Below are 22489 nucleotides of genomic sequence, written 5' to 3'. Positions count from 1 at the left end.
TGCGGCGTCTTGTTGACAGCTATTTTAGCGATCGCAAGGTGTCCGTACGGTACGCGGGGGCAGAGTGGGCCAGAGAGACCACCAAGGGGTGCGTGCAGGGATCCGTAGGCGGCCCAACCTTCTGGACCCTCCTCATCAACCCTCTCCTGGAGGAGGTGGCAAAGACCGGGACACACTGCCAGGCGTTCGCAGATGACGTCGTGCTGGTCTTCTCGGGGCAGAAGGCCCAGGACATCTCGAGTCGGGCCAACGCCGTTCTCGCCCATGTTCATGAGTGGGGGGTCAGGAATAAGCTGAGGTTCGCACCACACAAAACCAAGGTGATGGTGCTAACCAACAAGCTAAAGTTCGACTACCCATTACTGAGCATGGGAGGTGAGCCGCTTGGACGGACTGGGGAGGTCCGGATACTAGGCCTCACAGTTGACGATAGGCTCACGTTCAACAGTCACGTGAAGAACGTGAGCAAGAAGGCACAGGGCCTCTATCGTCAGCTGTGCAGGGCTGCGAAGGTATCTTGGGGTCTGAACTCGGAGGTGATCAGAACGATGTATCTGGCGGTGCTGGAGCCGACGATTTTGTATGCAGCGAGTGCATGGGCGCCGGCGGCTAGGAAGCTGCTGGTCCGCAGGCAGTTGGGCGCGGTCCAGCGGGGCTTCGCGCAGAAGATCGCGAGGACCCACAGGACCGCGTCCCTGCACTCGGCCCTTATACTTGCCGGGTTGCTTCCCCTGGACCTTCGGGTCCAAGAAGCAGCCCGCTTATTTGAAATAAGAAAGGGTCATTCCCGGCAGGTGGTAAAGGACCGAGACCTGGAGGTACCGGTCAGCTACCTGAGACTACCACACCCGTCTGGTCAAGTTGGTGTGGAGTTCTCCTGTCTGGGGGAAAGTGCGGAGGAAGTCCGACTTGCCACCGCGGCTGCCGATCTGGTAATTTATACCGACGGCAGCCGCATAGAGGATAAGGTGGGTGCGGCGTTCTGCGTCAAGCGGGGCGCCGTAGAGTCATACACAAAGAAACTCAAGTTGGGCAACTTCTGCACCGTATACCAGGCAGAGCTGCTGGCTCTAGCTGAGGCAACAGGGTACGCGGCCGGCGAGTCGGCGCAAGTCTGTGCCGTACTGAGCGACTCGCGGTCCGCTCTCGAAACTGTCGCAAGATCGGACACCCTCCATCCCTTAGCGTTAAGAGTGAAGGAGAATGTAATGAAAGCGAGAGAGAAAGGGAAGGATGTAAGGTTGTTCTGGGTGAAAGCGCACGCGGGGATGGAGGGGAACGAGAGGGCGGACCAGCTGGCCAAGGAAGCGGCCCTGAAGAGTAAAAGACGACCAGAGTACGAGAGATGCCCTGTTTCATTCGTCAAGCGGCAACTGAGACTGGAGTCGCTCGACGAATGGAACAGGAGGTATGTGGAAGGAACGACGGCTTCGGTAACGAGGATGTTTTTCCCGGACGCCGTCTCAGCCTACCGCGTGCTCCGCAGCATCGAGGTGGACGCGGTCTCGGCCCAGCTCTTCACGGGGCACGGGGGGTTCTCTGAGTACCTTCATAGGTTCAAGCTCAAGGAGGACCCCTCGTGCTTCTGTGAACCGGGCGTGGACCAGACCGTGATCCACCTTGTGGCCCGGTGTCCCGCATTCGGGGGACTCCGGTTCGGCTTCGAGTGCCGGTCTGGGGTTCAAATCAGGGAGGAGTCAATAGCCTCCCTGATAGGCGGAGAATACCAGCAAGATTTCATAACCCTCTGCAAAGAAATAGTTAAAAGAACAATAGAAATAAATAAAAGACAAACATAAGTAAGTAACAAAGCGACAATAAAATGGGAAAAAATTAAGAAATAAGACTGTGATAAATAAAAAATAATTATAAAATAAGAAATCCAAATGTAAATAAAAAGATAAAAATGTAATTATTAATAAGAAAAGAGGGAAGAATGAAAGCTGAATAGGGCGAATGAGAAAGAAAGATGAATTGTGGAATGAAAGATAGAAAATAGAATGAAAGAAATGACATTATAAGGAAAGAAAGAAGAGAAAGAAAATAATAAGAAATGTGAAAAATTATATTGATACAAAAGACCCTGTCCCAAACTAGATAGGGGTACGAATTTAAAAAAAAAAAAAAAAAAAAAAAAAAAAAAAAAAAAAAACCTAACCTAACCTAACCTAACCTACCTACCTACCTACCTACCTACCTACCTACCTACCTACCTACCTACCTACCTACCTACCTACCTACCTACCTACCTACCTACCTACCTACCTACGCGTCAATAGGGCGCTCGCCTTTTAACTTTTAACTGCCGCCCCTGCACTGGTTGGCCGCTTCTAAACGTTCAACTCGTTAAATAAGGTACTTTTCCAGTAGAAACAAAATTTTAATAAAACGCGTCAAAAGGGCGTGAACGATTTATAACTGCCGCCCCTGCACTGGCTGGCCGCATCTAAACGTTCAACTCGAGAAATGACGTTTATTTAGAGTTGAAGGCAAATGTAAAAAAAAACGCGTCAATAGGGCGTGAGCGTTTTATAACTGCCGCGCCTCCACAGGCTGGCCGCTTCTAAACGTTCAAATAGTTTCAACCTTGTTTCAAATTGGTATCAGGTTGTTATTATTTTTATTTGTAATATGTTTGTACCATTAGGTATCTTATATCAGGTATATTTGTAATATCAGGTTTTGTAAAATGAAAACCTTTAGTTTGTGTAAATTATTTATTTTACATTGAATATTTTAAAAAATACATGACACATCCGAAGTTAACACTCACTCAATGATGCCGTGGATGTAAATAACGGGACAGAGATACGAGCTGCGCGGCGACACGACTGCTGCAGCACGCGTCAGCGCCGAGAACACAACTACGAAAATTATTGTCGGGGTGGGACGGGGCGGATGGGAGACTCAAGTGGGAGACGGCGGAGACGACGGAGACGTCGAAGACGGCCGCGTTCGGTAGCGCACTGGTGGAGGGCGAGGCGGCGGCAAGCGCAGCGCCAGAGGCTCTGCGAGCAGCTCGGCGAACGGCTCGGCGTGCGCCCCCACCACAGCCAGCTCGTCGCCGCGTTCCAGCGACCACTGACGGCGCAGGACGCGCGCGCCGCCGCCCAGGCACCTGCCGCAAGCGGTCGACACCTGACGTTACTCGGCTACGACCAGGCGCAGGCTCGGCTTCCTTTTAGCATCGAGCGCCGCATAGTCTGCAGCGCCGCGCAGCAGCCGTGAGTATAGAACCAAAGCGCAGTACCGGTAGCGCGGAAGAGGCACGCGTGCGCGGGCGGGGCGCGGGGCACGCGGGGGACTGCTGTCGGCGGACGCGGCGCCCGACCGCGCCCAGCGCGTGCGCGTCGCCGCCGCCCCTGCCGCAAACGTCGCGTAAATATTCTAGTCGACACTTTAGAATCGGCATGTCCGTTTGACATTTAGAAATTAATAGTTGGTTGTTGAGTACCTTCGGACTCGGCATCAGAGAGCGCGCGGGGCCGTGAGGCTCGTGCGGGGCGTGGCGTGCGGGGGGCGTCTCGCGGGAGGCGGGAAGCGGCACCGGCACCAGAAGCACTGCTCTCGCTCTCCCCTTCGGACTCGTACAGCACCTCCTCGGAGCTGAGCCCAAAGCAGCCACGTTTGAACACGTTACTTGGTTCTTAAATTACAGAGTATGATTTTAACTCTGAGCAACTTGTATTCTGAAAATTCATCTAGTAGTTACAATTATGAAGTTACATAAGTAAAATGTGGAAACACCGAAATAGCTTCTGGATGTTGCGATATATATCGTGAAAACTAAATCTAACAAAAATGTTCAACGAACGGCATCGTAACACGCATTGGCTGTGATTTGTTTTACTTTATAAATACATGAACATCGGTGATGGTGTGGCACCGGGTCGACCGATAGTTACTCGAGAGGCGGCGGCGCGGGCAGCGGGCGTTCGAAGCCGTCCTTGCCGAGCAGCCAGTAGGTGTGCATCGCGCCCTTGCCCTTGATCTGGCGCAGGCCTCGTGAGCGCAGCCGGAAGCCACCGGCCGCCATCAGCCGCTCGGCCGTCGCCGCCGACACCTGGATGCGCCACGCCGCGCCTGAACACGCAACTCGCTTTAGTTACTTTCGTATCAATATTATGGTTTCAAAAGTTGGGAGAGGCGGGCAAAAAACGAGCGATAGGAAGTGGCGGGTACCCGTGGACTCCATGCGGGAGGCGGTGTTGACTGTGTCGCCGAAGAGGCAGTAGCGCGGCATGGTGAGGCCCACGACAGCGGCGCAGCAGGGTCCGCTGTGCAGGCCGATGCGCAGGTGGAGCGGCGTTGCCGGCAGGTGGCGCACGCGGAAGCGGCCGGCCAGGTGCAGCAGATGCAGCGCCATGGTTGCTACGCTCTCTGCGTGATCGGGCGTGCGCGTCGGCAGTCCTCCCACCACCATGTACGCATCGCCGATTGTCTCCACCTGCACAGCAACGCCAGGGCGTCTGCATGACACTGTTGATTACTAGCACTCGGGCGCTACACCTGCGCTTCGTCCTAATTCCACAACGTTAGCGAAAGGGCAGATGAAAATTACACGGCTAGTCCAAGACTGCCTGCGAAGTCGACGATACTCGAACTTCTTCTTCAGCGTAATGTAAAGATTCCAGTGCAGCAGAAAACAGTAGACAGATTTCCCACAAGAAAAGCTTGCGTGGGCGTTCAGTGAAAGCAATGCTACGCATGTGAACATACAAAAAATTATCGACGACTTATGTTCGGCACAGAACCGACTCAACACGTCTGTGCCTCTTAGGCGCGGCTCAGAGATGCATTCCACGCAATGAAACGGATGTGAAAGTTTCTTGAAACGTCGGCGTGTCACAAGACATTTCACGTGACATGTTCTTTTTCTGTCGGGCTGTACATACCACTGCATTCGGGACGGTATTATTAATTACATTATTAATGCTAAGCAAAAACAGCTCACGCAAATGTTTTTACTGATCCTGTAAAATGAGGATATAGTGGACAGGAGAGTGCGTGCAGGCGCGGGCACCTTGTAAACGCGGTACTGCTCAATGGCGGCGTCAAAGGTGGTGTAAAGGTCGTTGAGCAAGTCCACCACTTGCACGGGCGTCGAGCGCGCCGCCAGCTCCGTGAAGCCCACGATGTCGCTGAAGTAGATCGACACCTCCTCGAACTCCTCGGGCTCCACGCGCGAGCCTGCCATCAGCCGCTCCGCTACCGACCTGCGAACGGTTAGCCCCTGCGGTCAGACGAGCGCTGCTCTTGCCATTCAGCGGCAGGGGTTATGGACGCCTTCGTACCTCGGCAGCATTCTGTTCAAAAGCTGCTCAGTTTTCTTTTTCTCAAGGTCCAGCTGCTCCGTCCGTTCCTTAATAAGTTCTTCGAGGTTGTTGCTGTATTTCTCCAGCATTTCAAACATTGAATCCACTATGTTTATTTTTCTGCAAATTTGAATTAATTCATTATTGTATCGAAAGTCATCCGGGCAGGAACAAAATGTCGCAAGAAACATTCAAGCAATCAGTGTAACAGCAACGCAACAGAATTGTCGTGCAGTGGAGGCCCTGGCGGTTGTTGTTGTTGGCACGTACCGCCCGCGGTGCATGTGTCGGAAGAGGTCGTAGATGCGCGGGAAGTCGGGGCGCAGGTCGGGCGCCTCGCTCCAGCACTGGCGCATGAGGCCCACGGCGTCAGGCGGCGCCGCGCCCATCGACACGGACGGCCGCACCAGTGGCGGCGGCCGACGCAGTTTCTCCACGATCTCTGCAATCGCACACGCACGCTGAGCCGAAGTCAAAACGACGTATGGAGGATTCGTGTGGGAACGGCACCAACCTTCGGGCGTGAGCGGCAGCATACAGTAAGGCTCCCCGCGCACGATCACCTCCTGCATGATGATGCCGAAGGAGAACACGTCGCCCGGCGGCGAGCCGCGCAGCTCGCCTTCCCCGCGGCCCTCGACAGGTGCTTGCTCTCGTAACAGCTCCGGTGCCGTCCACAGTAGCTCTGCAGTCGGCGTCACGGTGGGTTTCATACAGTTTGCTTTTCCACAACGGTCATTATAATTTATTGATCCTTTGAAGTGGCAGACCAAAATAATTAATTATTTCCTAGTAAACGTCACGTCGAAGGGGGCTAGGGGGGGAAATCTTCGGGGGCGGCCTATGCCTTGCAGCGAGGGTGTGTCGGCAGAAAAGGACAAGAAGGGCACTCAACCGATGAAACGATATTTGTTAAACAAGCAACCAATAGAAAAGTTTCAAAACAACGGTGGCAAACTTCGCAAAATGTTCCCGTTTGACTAAAAGGTCGGCGGCAAGTGACCTATTGCTATGAGTGTCGAGAAGAAGAATAACAAGTTAATTTTTTTGGCTATTGTGCATGTTGGACAAAGATCCCTTTCGTCGTACTTCAGTTTCCCTTTTAATGTCATTCCTCACGGGGACAAGCCGAGCGTGAGCAGTGAGAGCTGGCGGCGTCACCTCTTGCGGAGCGCGGCGGCAAGTCGAGCGCCTGGGCGCGCGCGAAGGCCGGCACGCCGTAGTCGGACACGCGCAGCACCCAACGAGCGTCCACGGCGCAACTCCGTGACGACAGGCGGCCGTGAGTGCGCAGCGGTGACGCGTGCAGATAGCGCATGCCGCGCGCCAGGTCCGTCAGCAGGGACAGCCGAAACGTCCAGTCCAGCCGGATGTCATCCGCCATCAGCACCTCCTCCAGCGACCCGCGCCCGCCCGCCTCGAAAACCAGTGCCGGCCGTACCTCCGCCAGGCATCCTGCAACCGGCGCCTCACGAATCAAGTTATTACCTGCCATTAAACTCTGACAAAGGCATTAAAAACATTAGAAAACATTTTGTTATATTTAAGTTGAATATAACAATATGAGGAGCGGGCGCTTACCGACGAACGGGCTGAGGTTCTCGTGGCGCAGCGCGTGCAGCGCCAGCAGCACGTCGGCCGCGCGCCGCCGCAGCTGCAGCGCGCCTCCGGGCAACCGCACGGCGCGCACGGGCTCGCCCTACCGCGCCGCAAACGTCACTCGCTTTTTTCTTTATACAATCACGTGCAACTCGCTCCATGAACATTTGAGCAAGTTGCACGCACCAGCACTGCTCATCGAAAAAAAACTCATTTTCTCAGCTATCATTTTTTATTCTTAAATCGTACCTTGTACCTGATACGGCGATCTGGCGCAAGGCGCGTGACACTGCAGGTGGAGGAGGGTGCAGAGAGCGGCGCAGACGCGGGCCTTTCGCCCCGAGCTTCCTGCGCGCCACAGTCATGAAGCTGCTGCAGCCAGCACACCATGCTTTCCATGCCACCGCCTACGCGGTGCTCGTCTACGGGGAACGAGAAGTGCGCTGCGGGGAGCACGGGCACGACCCGGGAGCTCCGGGCACGCGCGCGCCGAGCGACGCACACACCCGCCGCCAGCAGCACCAGCAGCGCTAGCGCGCCGCACGCGGCCAGCGCGCTCACAGCCCACGCAACGCCAGTCCACGCCGCCGCCGCCAGTCGCTCGGTCGCGACCGTGCTCCACCGCCGCAGTCGGCTACCGAGGTCCACGATGCTGACGACCGAGGTCCAGTCGCCGGCACCGTCTAGGGAGCGTGCGGAGGTCACGACCAGCTGCGCAACCGGCAGCGGCCGCGGCGCTCCCTCGTACAAGAAGAAGGTAGCGCGCGCCTCTTCACGCCCCGTCGCCAGCGCGCGCAAGTGTCGCTGCAACGCGTCGATAATTTGTTCATACAGCGCGACGGACGTGCGCGTGCGCGGTCCCGCTTCCAGGTCATCATCGCTGAGAATCAGGAAACGAAAAGCAGGAAGGTGCGCTGCCGATCGGTTTTCTTCGTGTTCAGCTTCCGGGTTTTTTTCTTTTTTGTGAATATTCTTTAGGATCGAAATGAATATATCTTTTCGTGACGCGTCCATCTCGTCCGCGGCCACGGAGTTCGACCTCGAGACGTGCAAATCCTCGCTTACATTTCCGGGCCGAGACAAATGTTTAGTACCAGACGTCAATATTTCCAAAATGTCCAAGAAGTTGTTCGTTTTCAAATACGGAGGGGAGCGGCCGTCGTGCTCGTCGCGGCCGTCCCGCGCGGCGGCCGTGTGCAGCAGCAGCACGGCGGGGGCGGGGGCGCGCGCCTCGCGCAGCAGCCGCGCCGCCCGTTCGTCTGCTGCGCACAGCATCACAACTGCAGCAGGCCAACAAAAGGCATGCGTGAACTCCCTCAATCAGACCTGCTTGTGAATTATGGTACACTAATATTATATTATTATTATATTATAGGTATGGACAGGAACGCGGAGACTGCACTGCGCGCTGCCTGCACGAGGTGCATATGTATAAGATAAACAGGAAAGTTGGAAATAGTACAACATGTTTAAGTGCATCTATTTAGACAAGAAGGAAGTAGATGGGATAGAAAACTAAGTTTATTTGACATAGAATAGGGCTTAAATAAATTAGAAACAGCCGAATTAGATATAGATAAGTGAAGCTGTTACCTATACCATCGTGCTAAACGCCATTTGCTAAAATAACAGGTGGCTCGCGCGCATGTGCATGACAATAAAATTACGATTCACTTAAAACGATTACAAGAGCTTAAAAATTTGATACAATGAGCAGAGAATTAGGAAAGAAAAAAAACTGTTAATAAGACAATATAAGGCTTATACCGTGTTGGCACAGATGTATGTGACGACAAATAACAAGAAATAAACCGTCGTCGACGTGCGAGCCACTCTCTTTTGACGTTGTTGAACGACAACACAGAACGTGTACGTCTCACTGAAGCCATCTAGTGCAGGACGTGGGAAAGTTGATATAGTCTGTTATTATAGCACAAGGGTCAGTACCGTGCGGTTGCCGGTCCAGTTCGGCCTGCGAGAGGGGCTGGCGGCGCACGAGGAAGCCTGCAGAGGCCAGCTCGCCGGCCAGCGCGGGCGCCGTGCAGCCCGCCAGCAGCACTCGTCGCCAGCCGAGCCGCGCCGCCAGCGCCGCCGCCGCCGCTGCACGCCATAGCGATGTGCCGCACGCGCCTTCGGGCGACCGCGCGTGGTGCGCCCAGCTCACGGCGCGCACGGCTCGCAGCGCGCCGCACAGCGCCGCGTCCGCACCCGCGCGCCCCGTCAGCGCCACGCCGCCGCGCGCGCCCCACGCGCCGCGCACCACGGCCGCGCGCCACCCCGCGCCGCAGCTCTCTGCGGAATGGAATGTCCCACATATACCATAACATTGTTTATGCCTAATACAAAGATATTCAGGCAAGTTTCTTTCATTGCATGTTGCTGTACATTTTCATAAAAAGTATTATTATTATTTATTATTAGTAACACTACGAAGCGTGAGCTACGTTTTGCTTGTAGTAATAGTGTGCTACCTTCAAACTGTGGCTTCTCGTAACTAGAAGCTGTACGCAGTGTTTTACTCACACCGGGCAGCAGGTTTCGCAAGCGCGGGGTGCCTCGTTCGCGTGCTGCCGCCCCTGTGTGAATGTCTAGGCGGGACTCACCGTTGTACGAGAGAACGTGCAGATCGTGCGCGTCCAGGCTCCGGTTGGCTGCGGCCGCGTAGCTGCGCAGCGAGCTGGCGCTGAAATACGTCGCGTCGTGCGCCGCGCACGCCACGCGCGGCACCAGCAGGACGCGCGCGGGATCGGTGGCCGCGGCCAGCGTCAGCAGCGCCAGGAGCGCCCTCAGCGCCCGCAGCCGGCGCATGGCTCACGGAGCCGGCGCGTGCGCCGTGCGGGTCGGCGGGCGGCGGGCGGCGTGCGGCGGCGGGCCAGCGCCGCATCCCACGGCGCGCATCGGCCGCCGCTTTCCACTCTATTAAACTCCAAAGGACCTTTGATGTATTTTATTTACGAAGTAGACGTGTTCAGTTCATTAAACATTTAATAATGTTTTTATTTATATATCTATCATGTTCGATTTTAAAATATTTTGTTCTAAAATAATGTTTTTAGTTTAATATTTTATAGATTAAGTGTTTAGAGTTGTGTTTTAGACGTAATATTTTTAACATGTTAACATATTTCTCAAATACGTAATAGCCGGGATTTGTGTCAAATTATGTAAAGATTTTGGCTAAACCATAAATCACCGCGCGTGCAAGTATCGTGCGGGAACAGCACGCACGTACTGCCCGCGACCCTCGCCGGCCCGCGCGCGCCCCGCTACTGCGGCCGGCGGCGGGGCGAGGCGGCGCGCGGCGTGCGGCGCGCGGCGTGCCGGTCTCCAGGAGCTCCGGCTCGCCGCGGCCCGCGCCTGCGCACTGCGCGCTGTTCGGTCCCCCGCAGGCTTGTCACATACATTGTATGTGACGAGCGGTGTTTACGAAATCTGTACGCTATGAACGTAACTGCCGCGTACCGCTCACTCAAACGTTATTGTAAAAAGTAATGTTCAACAGATGATGACGGAGGACGAAGAGCCCCCAGCTCAGCTCAGCCACATGCTGAGAGAGCATCACATTTTGTAGTGTACATAAACCAACTTAAATAATACCCCCCAGAATCAGCAAAAATGAATGAGTGTACGAAACAAAGTATTTAGTGTTGTGTTGTCGGCCGTTGCGGCCGCTGCCGCCGGGACGGCTCCTTGCGGCGGGTGAGGTTAGCGAAGGCAGTGCTCTGCAACACAATCGCAGCGGCGCACTCAGGCCTGGCTCACCGCCAACTACAAGACGAGCGCGTGGATTGCAACAGTTTAATTTTTCTTACCATCAACAAAAAATATGAATAACTAATTTTGTTAATTTAGTATAATTAAGCAATTTTTTCAACACGTAACATTTAAAAATTAGTATTTTTAACGGGAATATTATTTTGTCGACACCGCCATCTACCGGCGGCTGTTACAACGCGACAGTTCGCGAAACACTTTTATCAGAGGGTTTCGTTTCCACGTCATATTACTGGTCATAAATATTAATTTAAAATTGTTTAGTATTAGTTTTTGAAGCCCCGTTACTTTTTATAATTTATCTAATAAAAATAATAAAAATTCTCGGTTCGGACGCCCGCCACTGCTGCAGTGCTCTGCGCTCACCGCGCTTCGCCGTAGAAATTACGAGACCAGATAATAATTTCATTTTTTTACCTCCAAATAAAAAACTCTAGTATTTTAGAAACATTTGATATTATTATTTAAAATCCTTATCAATTAGCTTCGTTCAGATGGTAAATTAGAGAGAGAGAATAATAAACATAGAAGGCTCTATTGACCACACTAGAATTTTGAAATGTCACACCATTAGAATGTTGAAGAGTAGAGAACTTGAAATAATACTTCGCTAGCGATGTGCACGTAGAAACTTCTGCGCTGCCAGGTAGCTCTACGCCGAGTGTGCGCAGTGCAGGGAGTCAGGATCTCTGGCGCTAGAGGAATCCCCTCAGTTCAGGGCAAGATTTACTTTTGATTTTTAAAAGTTCTATTTACGATGGAAGCACCCACGAAGACTCGGGATGTTTTCATTTTGATGGCGTGCGAGGTAAGGCGCGCCAAGGTAGATTCATTGATCTTTTTTAAACAGTGCGTAATAGAAAAATTAGTCAAATACCAAAATGAAACTTTGTTTTATCTTTATTTAAAAATAAAAGTGTAAATGTACCAAAATATATACTTTATACAATCGATGGTGCCGGCGCTCCGGCGCCCGCGTGCACCGCAGTGCTTCTGCAGGTGCCAACAGCTGCGAGTCGGCCGCCGCGGCGCTGCCACAACACCAAACAATATTAATTTGAGGAGTTTGTTTGTAGTTAAAGAACCGAGGCTACCAAAGCTACCAGCTGGTATGCGCACCTCAAACTATTTTCAGATTTTTTTGTCTAGAGAATTGGAAGAGCTTTTGAGACTATCTGTTGTCAACAGGCAACAAAAATTACAGCTCATCAAAATCAATCAATCAGCACAACAAAAGCTCTCTCTTCACGCTCTCCTCCATGTGAACAAGCCGTCGCAGCGCGGCCCGCAGTCGCTCCGACCTTGCAATTAATTGCGAGACAATTTTTCATTTAAAGAAAAATGTTAACTACTTTCCAAAAGTCAAACAACAGCCAACTAAACCATCGCTGGGGACGTGATTACGAATTTTGGCAGTGCGCATGCGTCAGCTAAACAATTAAGCACTTGTGGTCACGCCGCGCGCCGCGCCGCCTCTGCACAGCCGGTGTATCAAGTCGCTTACAGGCCACTCCACAAGGAATGTAACTTATTTTGGCGCCATCTAGCTTACGATGTTTTGTTTTTATTTTCGCCATATTTGTATTTCGGAGAGTGTTAGAATTAAGTATATTAAATAATGTGTGAATTTTATTGATTTCAAAACTAGTTTTACGATTTTTACTTAAATTTTGACGTCCCGCGTGACATGATAGGAGACCAGTTACACCATCTATTACTTGTATACGTAACCTCTGCGCGGAAGTGCAAAACAACTGTAGGCCGTCCACTGAACACGTGGAGTACCTTATGACTGGAGCTGATCGTCATCGATGGCGTCCTCGGGCAGCAGGTGTCCGTCAGCCACGGCCAGGATGCGGTCGCGGTCCAGGCGCAGCGCGCGGCGGCGTTCCGTGCGGCACAGGTCGCGCGCGCCCAGCCGAGCGTAAAGACGGCGCGCCGGCTCGTTGTGCGCCAGCACGTGCCAGTCCAGGCGCTCGGCGCCGAGGGCGCGCGCTCGCTCGCACACGCCGCGCAGCAGCGCTCGCGCCACGCCGCGCCGCCGCCACGCCTCCGCCACAAACAGGTCCTCCATGTACAGCGCACGCCGCGTCCAGCTGGAGTAGGCGCGGTTGCACATCGCGTGCCCCACGATCTCGCCCGCGCACTCCGCCACCACCACGAAGAACCACGGCGGGGAGCTGTCGAACCCGTCGCTCTCGAGATCTGCCGGCCAAAGTTTCGCGCGACGCGTCAAGTGGAACAATGTCGCCTGCGTCAACTGCACCGCGAGAGTCCCGCTCACCTTGTACGCTGAGCTGCGGCCCGTCCGGCATGCCCTCGTACGTCGCCAGATCCTGCGGGCACACAGTGATTAATCAGTTCTTATCAGACGGGTGATTGACTTGGCGCGGCTCCAATATCCGATTAAGCGGTGACGATAGTTAATGCCGGATAGAGCTCCCTAAGAACGGATTTTTTTCTCGTCTGCTGTCCCCCGTTGCTGTGAGTACATTAAAAAATAATAATAAAAAGTTCAAAAATGAAAAATGCAAAGAAATTGGTAAACGTGTGTGGGGTGATAAAATGATATGATTTAAAAGGTTAATACCAGTGATGAATTTGTATCACGATGAGAATAATGTAATTACAATATATTCATTTTATTCAATCCCTTCGTTTTGTACATAAGATTGGAATTCACCCATCTCTATTTAAAAACGTCAAATTATGGCAACACTTTATCTGTCAAAATCGTCCAACAATTAATAACTGCACTGTAGACATTGCGCGAACGCAGGCAACACGGGCGCAGGCGCCGCGCAACTCACGATGATCATGCGGTGAATGGCGGGCATGTCCTCGCGCCGCGCGTCGCGCACCAGCACGGCCGCCGCGCCGGCCTTCTGCTTACAAGCGTCCGTGGCCATCGCGCTTGCGTCTGCGACCGCTACTGACCCGCGCGCCGCGCATGCAACAGATTAAATACATTAAATGATATTAGAATGTCATCTATCGATAAATAGCAAGAACTATTAAGTGTGACCATTTGAAATCACATTATTAGTCTCCAACTGGCGCCATAGTGTGAACGTCATATTATAAAATTTAATTGTAAGAAATAAAAGTACAAAAAATGCATTTGTGAAAAAAAAATGTTTGCTTTCAAAACTTTACAAGAGAATCTTTTTTTATAATTCCTTAAATTTGTAACTCCGCGGGCAGTTATTATAACAGAAATAGGAATAAAACAAAGTTAAGGTACACGTGAAGATAGTTTTTATAAAAACAATACATTTAATTTCAAAATAAAACCGTCTGAATATTTATTGATGAAGTCTTTCCAATTGAACGCATCGTAAGGACGTAGCGCGCCGCGAGGTGGCGCTGCGCATTAAAATATTAAAAGTAATCAGTACGCGAGCCGGCGGCGCGACACGTGCGGCTGCTCGAAGCGACGTGTTGACTTTACGATAACGCCTTTGCTAGATATAACGAACTAAATGGTAATGCCTTTAATGACACTTATTCACTTTATTCCAATGCTATGATTTGAGGTTTTGTTTGCTATTAAAAGGTGCAATATTATATAATAAATATTACAGGGATCATATTACTAAATAGCAACATGTTAGAACAATTAATATGGTCGAAAAATATTGTTTTATTCATATTACAAAAACAGCAGAGACTTTGTAAATTCCTTCACAGGGTATACAATTACACAATTTGTATATCACTAATTATAATTAGAACATTTTTATGTCATCTATGAGTGTGGACTTCCGAGGAAGCTGAAGCTTACCTGAGGTTCATTTGTTTTGCATGTCAAGTACAACAACTACCTCCACAGCTATACTAAAGGGTACACACATAGTCAAGTTCAGGTTTTAGGAGTTTGTAAGTAGTGTCTTGTTTTTAATGTGTACTATACATATCTGATCCGAGCACCAAGTATTGCAAGGTGATATACTACATACTCAACAACTCTTTTTGATTTTACCATTAAGATTATCTGCTTATGTCATCCATATGGGGCTACCTTATTGATGATGTGCTGCAGGAGGTTGTTTTATTACTAATAACTGTTGTTACTAATAAAAATGTTGGGGATTTGTAACATTTATGAACAGAGAAATTATTCTATTTTGATGGGAAGTTATGAAATTTGAAGATATTAAACTGTGTTCCTTTAAGATTAGTATAAATATTAGCATAATATATTTTATTTTAATAAATGAATATTTGATTGAGAACCACAATGGAGATGACCTCCAGTTTAGTTGCACAAGCTCTTTTATAAAATATTGGTTCTATTGTTTTATTTTTTTCAGCCAAGATCACGTTTGACTTTACATATTACTGCACGGAATGTATTATAGGGTTATAGTTAAACATGGATTAGGTGTATCTCTAGTTATTATCCCCCTACTTTGAACGCCTGTAAAAAAGAAAATATTAACCAATAAATAATTACTTACAAAAAATTTGCCATATTCTAGTGACCTATTTGTTCGAATGGAGATTTTAAGAATTGTGAATTGGAATTAACATAAAAGAAATGTGTGACTTTCTCAAAATATCTAATTTACTGACAATTATTTTGACTTTGTGAATAAATTATGTTTTTATATGTATAAATTAATATAAATTTAGCAACAGATCATGGTTTAAATTGCAGGGAACATATGTTGTTTATTAAATAGATGAATTTAAATGTGTGTATTATTCGGAATAACAGATATTGTGAAACTAATTTATAATTGATGACACTTAGGGTTGTTACCACACAATTTCCTTTTGTTACAAAATACAGCCTGTGAAAAACAATGAAAAAATAAAGTGTTATTAATTTAATAAAATTGAGGTAAGCCAGTTTACTTTACAGAGACAAAGGAGTTGATTCTGAATGCTGTAATATTTTTCAGTACAGTTCTTTAGCAAGTGCTATATGCAATCATTGATTTTAATTTATCCTAATTTGTTTGTTACAATATATCAATCATTAAGTTTGTTTGAGTATCAGAACATCAGAAGATGTTGGATGTATACCACTTCCATCTAGTCTCATATGAATTCTAATGGATGGAGGCCTTTAGCCGGCAGTAAATGCCCTGTATGAATGTGTAAAATGAAGTTGACGATTACGTGAATGTCTGGCTATATAACTTCATGGTCGGCAGGTTACCCAGTAAATACAACTAAATTTCTGTTTGTCGTTAACGCCACTTATTTTCTTTTTAAAATCTTAATAAAACTCCTTAGCAATGATATCCCAATAAGCCTAGAAATTGTTGAGAAACACTGTAAGGGTAAACTCATTCAATTGTTAATACATGCGTCGTATCAAAATCACAGAAGAGATATGCAAGCATATTTTTACAATAACGCTGATAAACGAATCTAGGTTCGTACCTGCAGCACTAGAAGTAAGTAATTGTTGTAAAAAAAACCTGACTACACCGACTCAACAGTTTCTAATGAAACCATATATGGGAATTAAGCAAATTCCCTCCAGCCTTACTTCAAGTGAATCCGATTTTAGGCCAGGAATATCGTCCGAGAAGTAACAGGGGTCTCGAAGTCAAGTCACGTAAAGTTGTTCAGGAAGATAATGGCATAGCAGTAGTCGTTGTTTTTATTGCAAGTTTTCGAGAAAACACAATCGTAATGCGCACGAAAACAACGGACAAAGTTTTGAACTGTTGTTGTCAATTTGACATTTTAAAAATCAGGGGTTGTGTTGCCATTTTCATTGCTCACCTTATGTAGTAACATTATCATAAAACGCATTTTTATTTAGTTAAAATACTGCCATGATGATTTAAAAAAATGTAAAATATCTGCAGGTTGATTTGAAGCTGCTAACAATCGCTCAAATGCAAAAACGGGCACGGATTCCTTACTTTGACTCTGCCGCTCAAAACACTGAATTCACTGAATGTAGGTGCCGCCACTACTCTCAGTACGGACAGACACTGCACCGTCCTGATACCGCGACACGTGCGCGAGATTCCGGACGACGCGCCCTCAGTATGGCAAGCCGCGTGCACTGCACTGCATAACCAACCGGTCTCGTCGGGAATGAGGCCAGATCGTCCACAGGCGAACCAATCCGTCATCACACTACAAAGACAGGAATGAAAAGGTTTCTTCTAGGCAAGCATGTACTATCTTTGACCTCGTCATCGCTTAACATCAGGCGAGACAGAGGTCAAATACTTCGCCAATAAACGATAAAAAATTTAAACATTGACGGAATTTCTTTTGCGTATTATTCACCTTGCGTTAACGTTTTACGAAGTGATAGTGGTATTATGAAACATACCTGAAGCAACCGACCATGTCGTGGATTGACCCTTTCGGGTGCTCCTGTGACGGAATGCTAAGCTGGGGCGACAGCCCGAGCTCCCTTCGAGGTCCCTCGTGAAGGCCCTTGAGTCACTTCAAGAAACGTCCACCGATACCCCAAAGAGCTCGGAAGTATATAACGGCCCGAGGGGAGGCTCGTGATTCGTTATTTTAAAAGTCGTCTCGGGCTGGGCGCCCCGTGCGTGCTGCCGCCACGCACCCACGACATTTGCAAACGTTATTTGGGCAGCAATATAGATGGATTGAAAAAATATATTACTTGCGAAAAACGCCAACTTCTACTTTTCTTTAAATGAATCATTTAATCGCGTGGTACAACATTTGAACATTACCCTATTAGATGATTTACTATATTTAATTCAACGCATTTATTTCATTTTATTTTATAAAATATGTAATATAGAATAAGTTTCGCAACTATTTATGCACAAACAGTACAAACGAAAAATAAAAATAGGGCACAGTGAGTACACACACATGCATGGCCGCAATAATATACCGCAGCAATATATTTCAGTGGGACACGGCGGCTCAGAGCGGAATGTGATTGAGGAGGAACGTAGCCGGTATTCCAATATTAACCTTTTGCAACATTTGAGGACAATCTACTACGGTTGCAACGTTTCAGAGACTGAGCCAAAGTGAACAATATGCGTTGTCCGGCAACCTTAGTAAAACATAAGTATTTCTGTAGAACAATTAAATAGAAAAAAAGTAACGTGGTCTGTACGTGGTGCTGGATGATTCAGGTGATATCTTACTTTCTAAAACATCCGAGGGTTGCCTGCGGTGTGAATTGCCTCCAGCCAGACAAAGCAGGTAGATCGCGCGTTGCGTCGTCGCGGCGTGGGGCCGTGGTGGCGGCGTGGGGCCGTGGTGGCGGCGTGGAGCCGTGGTGGCGGCGTGGGGCCGTGGTGGCGGCGTGGGGCCGTGGTGGCGGCGCGGGGCCGTGGTGGCAGCGCGGGGCCGTGGTGGCGGCAGGGAGCCGTGGTCGCGGCGCGGATCCGGTCAGACCCCTGTCCGTTGGCGCGCAACGCCCCCTCAGCAATGAAAAGAAACCACTTCGCAGCCCCGACCTCGACCAAATTAGAACCCTAATCATTTTGTGAATGTAATTGAGTTAGAATATTATAGTGCCAGTCGCTGACAATAGATGCCGCTGTAACGTAGGCGGCGGATGGTCGCTTAGTTACCGCAATGCTTAACAATCAACTGGTTAAATGAGTTTGCGGTCGGCAGCCCGCGGCGTCAGGTTTATGAATTTAGAGCTTTTGTAACGTTTAGTTTTCAAAATACATTCGAGGAAATGCGCATTCCTATTTGCTGGCGCTAGATGGCGCCACACCGCGAAACAAAGCCATGCAATGACTGCGTCTGCGAGCCGTGTGAACGCGTATGCAGCAACAAGTCGGATGCGTGGAAGAGTTCCGCCGGCATATTGTTCGCGGTACACTTTCTTACTTCGGTCGAGGAGCTCTCGCATGTTATTAACTCGAAAAATATCCAATGTTTCAAACAACAACAACGTAATGTTTCAAAACTTTGTAATTTGGTTAAGTGGGGCTCCCATTTTCTTATCCGTCCGCCTTAATTGCTTTCAAGAAAGGGAGCTCCCGCCTCGCCGCCCGATAGCACGTCTAAAAAGCTCAGCAAGCGTGTTAAGGTGCTTTTGTGAATTAAGCCGCACGGCCATTGCACACGCTGTGCCTGTACTGACAAAATTACAAGCCTAGTTACAGAGCTGCGGGAATAACGTTATGTAGGTTTATATCATAGAGGCTTCCCTCAGTCAACAGAAACTCGTTGGACTGCTGGATACCCCGTGGAAGGGTGAAACACGTGTTGAGTAATTTGGTGGTGGTAGTTGTGTAATTCGCATTGTTTGCAGCACGCGCGTTTATCAGCGGGCGATGCTGCCGCCGCTAATTCTGGTTCACTCTTATACATTTCTTCATACGGGTTACACTCGCAGTTGCAAAAACTTTAATTATTGATTGGGAAACCCGTTGAAAGGTTTTCATTGAAAAGCTTAGCTAATAAAATATCCAGTCATATCATAGGAGTTTTTAATTGAGTTAGAATATTCTAGTTCTTCGAATGAAAACCCATCAAGAACCCTTTAAAGGGAAAGCGGGTCCGGTCTCCGCACTGCAGACGTTGCTCATGCGTTGGCATTCACTGGCGCTCGGCGTCTGACGCGGAGGTGGAGGAATTAAATTTGCTCTGGATACAAGTGCTGGTCCAAGTTTCGGAGTCCGACGCAATTACATGAACCTACGATGTTCTAATGCTAAGTGAGAGTTTGACTCTCGTCGCCGACCATGGAAAGCGTGCGCATGCGCGCTGCGTCCTGCGACCGACCCGCGGCTCTCAAAGTTTAACCAATCTATCTGTTCCTAGTTTTCGCTTTGTAAGAACACGACAACGTTCAAGTATAAGCGCTGCGAACGTATGATCTGAATTTCAGGTCGGGGTGATGTGCTCCGCGTGGCTCGCGTGTTACGGTTTCACGTGTGAAGGAATCACCGAGTCGGAATGGCGTAAGCTTGGAGGTACGAAAGCTTCACGTGGACAATGTTGTCTCTGAGCTGAAATTGTTATCTGCTCAGACTGCTGCCGTCCCTGCCATTGTAGAGAACATGAAGCAAATAAAACTAAAACTAGTCGACCTCAAGGCTTTTAAGTGTGACCACGAAAATGTTCCAGATGCCGTCTCAGCCGCCCGTGTGTTCTTCAGGTTCAGCTGGACACGTTTCTGGTCCAGGCATTCGCGAGTCACGGGGAATTCTCGAAATATTTTCAAGCTCAAGGAGTATTCTCCGTTCATGTTCGTCCGTTCCCCGGGAGAGCATGACCAGAGAGACCAGACCGTGGTGCACTTAGTCACCGGCTGTTCCGCCTTTGGCGCTGAACGAACGGATTGCCAACCTCGGTTACAGAAAAGGATAGAGGAAAGTAGCATCGCGTCATTAGTTAGCCAAGACAGAGGACGCCAGATCTCATTGAATCAGATAATAGAAACAGTAATTAAAAGAAATATGACATAGATCAATTTAGAAATATAAATATTGCGAATAAACTGTGACAAATCGAAATGAAAAGGGTGATATAGAAAGGTAATAGTAAAGGGCAATAAAATTATGGAGACAAAATATTATTCAAATAAACATGAAAATTTAAATGAAGACCAAAACCAATAATTTTAAATTGTTACAATGTTCTGGAGAGAAGACAAAGAAGGAGAGCAATGTAAATAGGTAACAAAGTGTGGAAAAGAATGAGAGATCTTAAGAAGGACGAAAGAGGAGCCTGGAAATAACAAAGAAATGTGAAAAACATATGTAGCTAATGTCCCCGCGTACACGTGGCAGGGGAACACGGCATCTCTCTAGAAGGGGAGCCTAAAAAAGACCTCGAAAATGTTAAGGCTTTGATTGAGTTTGCACACCAATCTATAACAGATTTGGCATTAAACGTGAAACTGATCTCGGCACGGAGGTGGACGCTATCAAGATACTACGAGAAAATGCTATCAAATACTTTGCAGCACTTCACGACCAACTCGCTAAGTTGAAAAAGCGACTACAGGAACACGAACAAAATCATTAATATGACTAAATTGCTCGTAAAGGCGCGATGGTTCTTCTTCGTTTGGGTTAGGTACTGAAAACATTTAATAAAAAAAACCCCGACTTCGCAAGTGCTGTCAATTCGAACAGACAAGGACTTGAAATTTTATTTTCTAATAATCATCACACAGCATTTCGTTAAAATCGCTTTGGAAAAGTTTGAGAGCCACTAATGATTTTTATGTATTGTTTTTTTATACTCGACTTCTTTGTCATCCCGGATGCATTGAGCCCGCTTTGTTGCCAATACGTTTTAATAAACAAACCCTATGTGCAGTGTGCATCGCTCGCATCACAGGCTTGTGAGGAATGGTTGCCATTTCGCGCGCTTACGTTTTCATTGACTGAGTGTACATGCCCAGGTACAGTTCATCACTTTTAATGTTGAATTGTTTTCGATGACCTTTTTAATTTGAAATGGCGCAGATTTGCTTTGATTACCAAAATGTGCGAGAGTTGCGGACGATGAGAGGTCATTTGTTTGATTGAGACGCGGCTTGCAAACGGTATTAGAGATTGAGAGCTATTCGATGATCGCTACTGAACACGGAGACGTGATCAAGCTATCACAAGACGGTGCTATCCTCGATCGGCGGTCTGATGCCCCTCAGCAGAAAATATTTGGACTTCACACTCATTATCGCTCAAAAAACCAAAAATCTCGTCCACAATGCACATTTGTGTCGTTTATATAAGCAACCTAAATCTTAGTAGTTTCTTATTAAATACAACTGCAACAAGCCTCGCACTATCTAGCAAATATAGTTTCAGAAACCGTGCTGACAAGTTTATCATCTTGGATGATTTCAGGTCAGACAATAAGGGAGAGTTACTTTTACATAGCTCGGGTTATGTAAATACCTTGAACAAGAACAAGCGGGTATAAACTTTAATGAAAAATCGTTTTTAATCTTAGTTTAATGTGCCAAATGGAATTTATAATAAATGGAAACCAAATGATTACGTTAAGAAGTTCCGCTTCAGATCCGAATCAAAACAAGACGCTGCAGACTTTGTCAAGGAGGAACAGACTTGAGGTCCTATGTTTCTCTAAATCACTTAAAACTATGAAACAAATGTAACGAGAGGAGACTTTGATGGGAAATATATTCAAATTTACTCGCTACTTGTGTTGCATTTTCAAATAATTTTTTTTTATTTTTTATAATGTGTCAAATTTCTTCTATAACTCAATAAGCGTTATGTTCGAAAATATCGGTGTCGGGCAGAATGTCTTTTTGCACATTTATTGCAGACGAACTGTTTTCGAACGTAATAGTTATTTGAGCTGTTTGAAATTGCAGGCATTTGACAGGAGCAGACCCGTGCAGACCTCGGGCCAGACACAAGGGAATATTATGCGATGCCGGCTTCGAGGCCAAAGGCTCCAAATCTCTATATGAGTCCAGTATTTGACAACGAGAAGGATAAGAAAAGTGAAGAACTGGAATAATACCTTCAGCATTTTTGTTACTGACGCAAGCACTTGTCGTCAAAGCTCTAGTTGCCGAAAAGCCGCTTGCACATCGAGCATCTGTTGCAGTGGCACGTGAGACGACCCCGCTTCCGGTCGAGTGGGGCGACCTGCAACGTGCGATAAATGTGACGGCGGCGCGCTCAGTACCCGCCTGTGGGGGGCAGCTGGTCCCTAGAAGGAAAGTGCGTGGCGCGGGTGCGGGCCGCGGCGGCGAGATGGCGCGATGCGCGCGTGCGCTTGTGGCGGAGTGAAGGCGGTGTGCGGGCGGGGTGCGGGCGGCGCGGCGCGGGCGGCGGGGCTCCGCGCGGCACAGAGCGCAGTCCGTGCGCCGCTCGCCGCACGCC

At 48.5% G+C, this 22489-nt stretch overlaps 2 protein-coding genes across 8 annotated transcripts; both read right to left on the bottom strand.

Annotated features, from left to right (window-relative positions):
• Positions 1-2704: 2704 nt before the first annotated feature.
• On the bottom strand, positions 2705-9722 carry LOC137929949 (uncharacterized). Its single transcript, XM_068773106.1, has 14 exons — positions 9386-9722; positions 8862-9206; positions 7164-8194; positions 6897-7014; positions 6477-6770; positions 5830-6000; positions 5586-5757; positions 5295-5435; positions 5024-5216; positions 4183-4447; positions 3906-4083; positions 3455-3606; positions 3251-3362; positions 2705-3118 (listed from the first exon to the last, which is right to left on the bottom strand). The coding sequence occupies exons 1-14, from the start codon at positions 9720-9722 to the stop codon at positions 2908-2910; spliced, it is 3720 nt and encodes a 1239-aa protein (XP_068629207.1). The 3' UTR covers positions 2705-2907.
• LOC137929705 (thialysine N-epsilon-acetyltransferase-like) lies at positions 9698-16368 on the bottom strand. Of its 7 annotated transcripts, XR_011108849.1 has the most exons (7): positions 16192-16368; positions 13499-13620; positions 12973-13024; positions 12474-12893; positions 11629-11719; positions 11295-11383; positions 9698-10682 (listed from the first exon to the last, which is right to left on the bottom strand). XR_011108849.1 is itself a non-coding variant. In XM_068772769.1 (5 exons), exons 2-4 carry the CDS (start codon positions 13595-13597, stop codon positions 12475-12477), a joined length of 570 nt encoding a protein of 189 aa, XP_068628870.1. In that variant the 5' UTR covers positions 13598-13620; positions 16192-16368; the 3' UTR covers positions 11403-11719; position 12474. The 7 variants fall into 7 exon arrangements, 4 of the variants coding, with proteins under 4 accessions (XP_068628870.1, XP_068628872.1, XP_068628871.1 ...); XR_011108850.1 differs by lacking the exon at positions 11295-11383 and having other exon boundaries at positions 9699-10682; XR_011108848.1 differs by lacking the exon at positions 9698-10682 and having other exon boundaries at positions 11018-11383.
• Positions 16369-22489: the final 6121 nt, after the last annotated feature.

Source organism: Battus philenor, unplaced genomic scaffold, assembly GCF_028537555.1.
Source record: "Battus philenor isolate CCGP_79_NKW_IND1 unplaced genomic scaffold, ilBatPhil1.0.hap1 SCAF_5, whole genome shotgun sequence".
NCBI classification, from domain to species: domain Eukaryota; kingdom Metazoa; phylum Arthropoda; class Insecta; order Lepidoptera; family Papilionidae; genus Battus; species Battus philenor.
The sequence above is the reverse complement of the archived record's forward strand: the minus strand, read 5'-3'. Positions and strand labels throughout refer to the sequence as shown.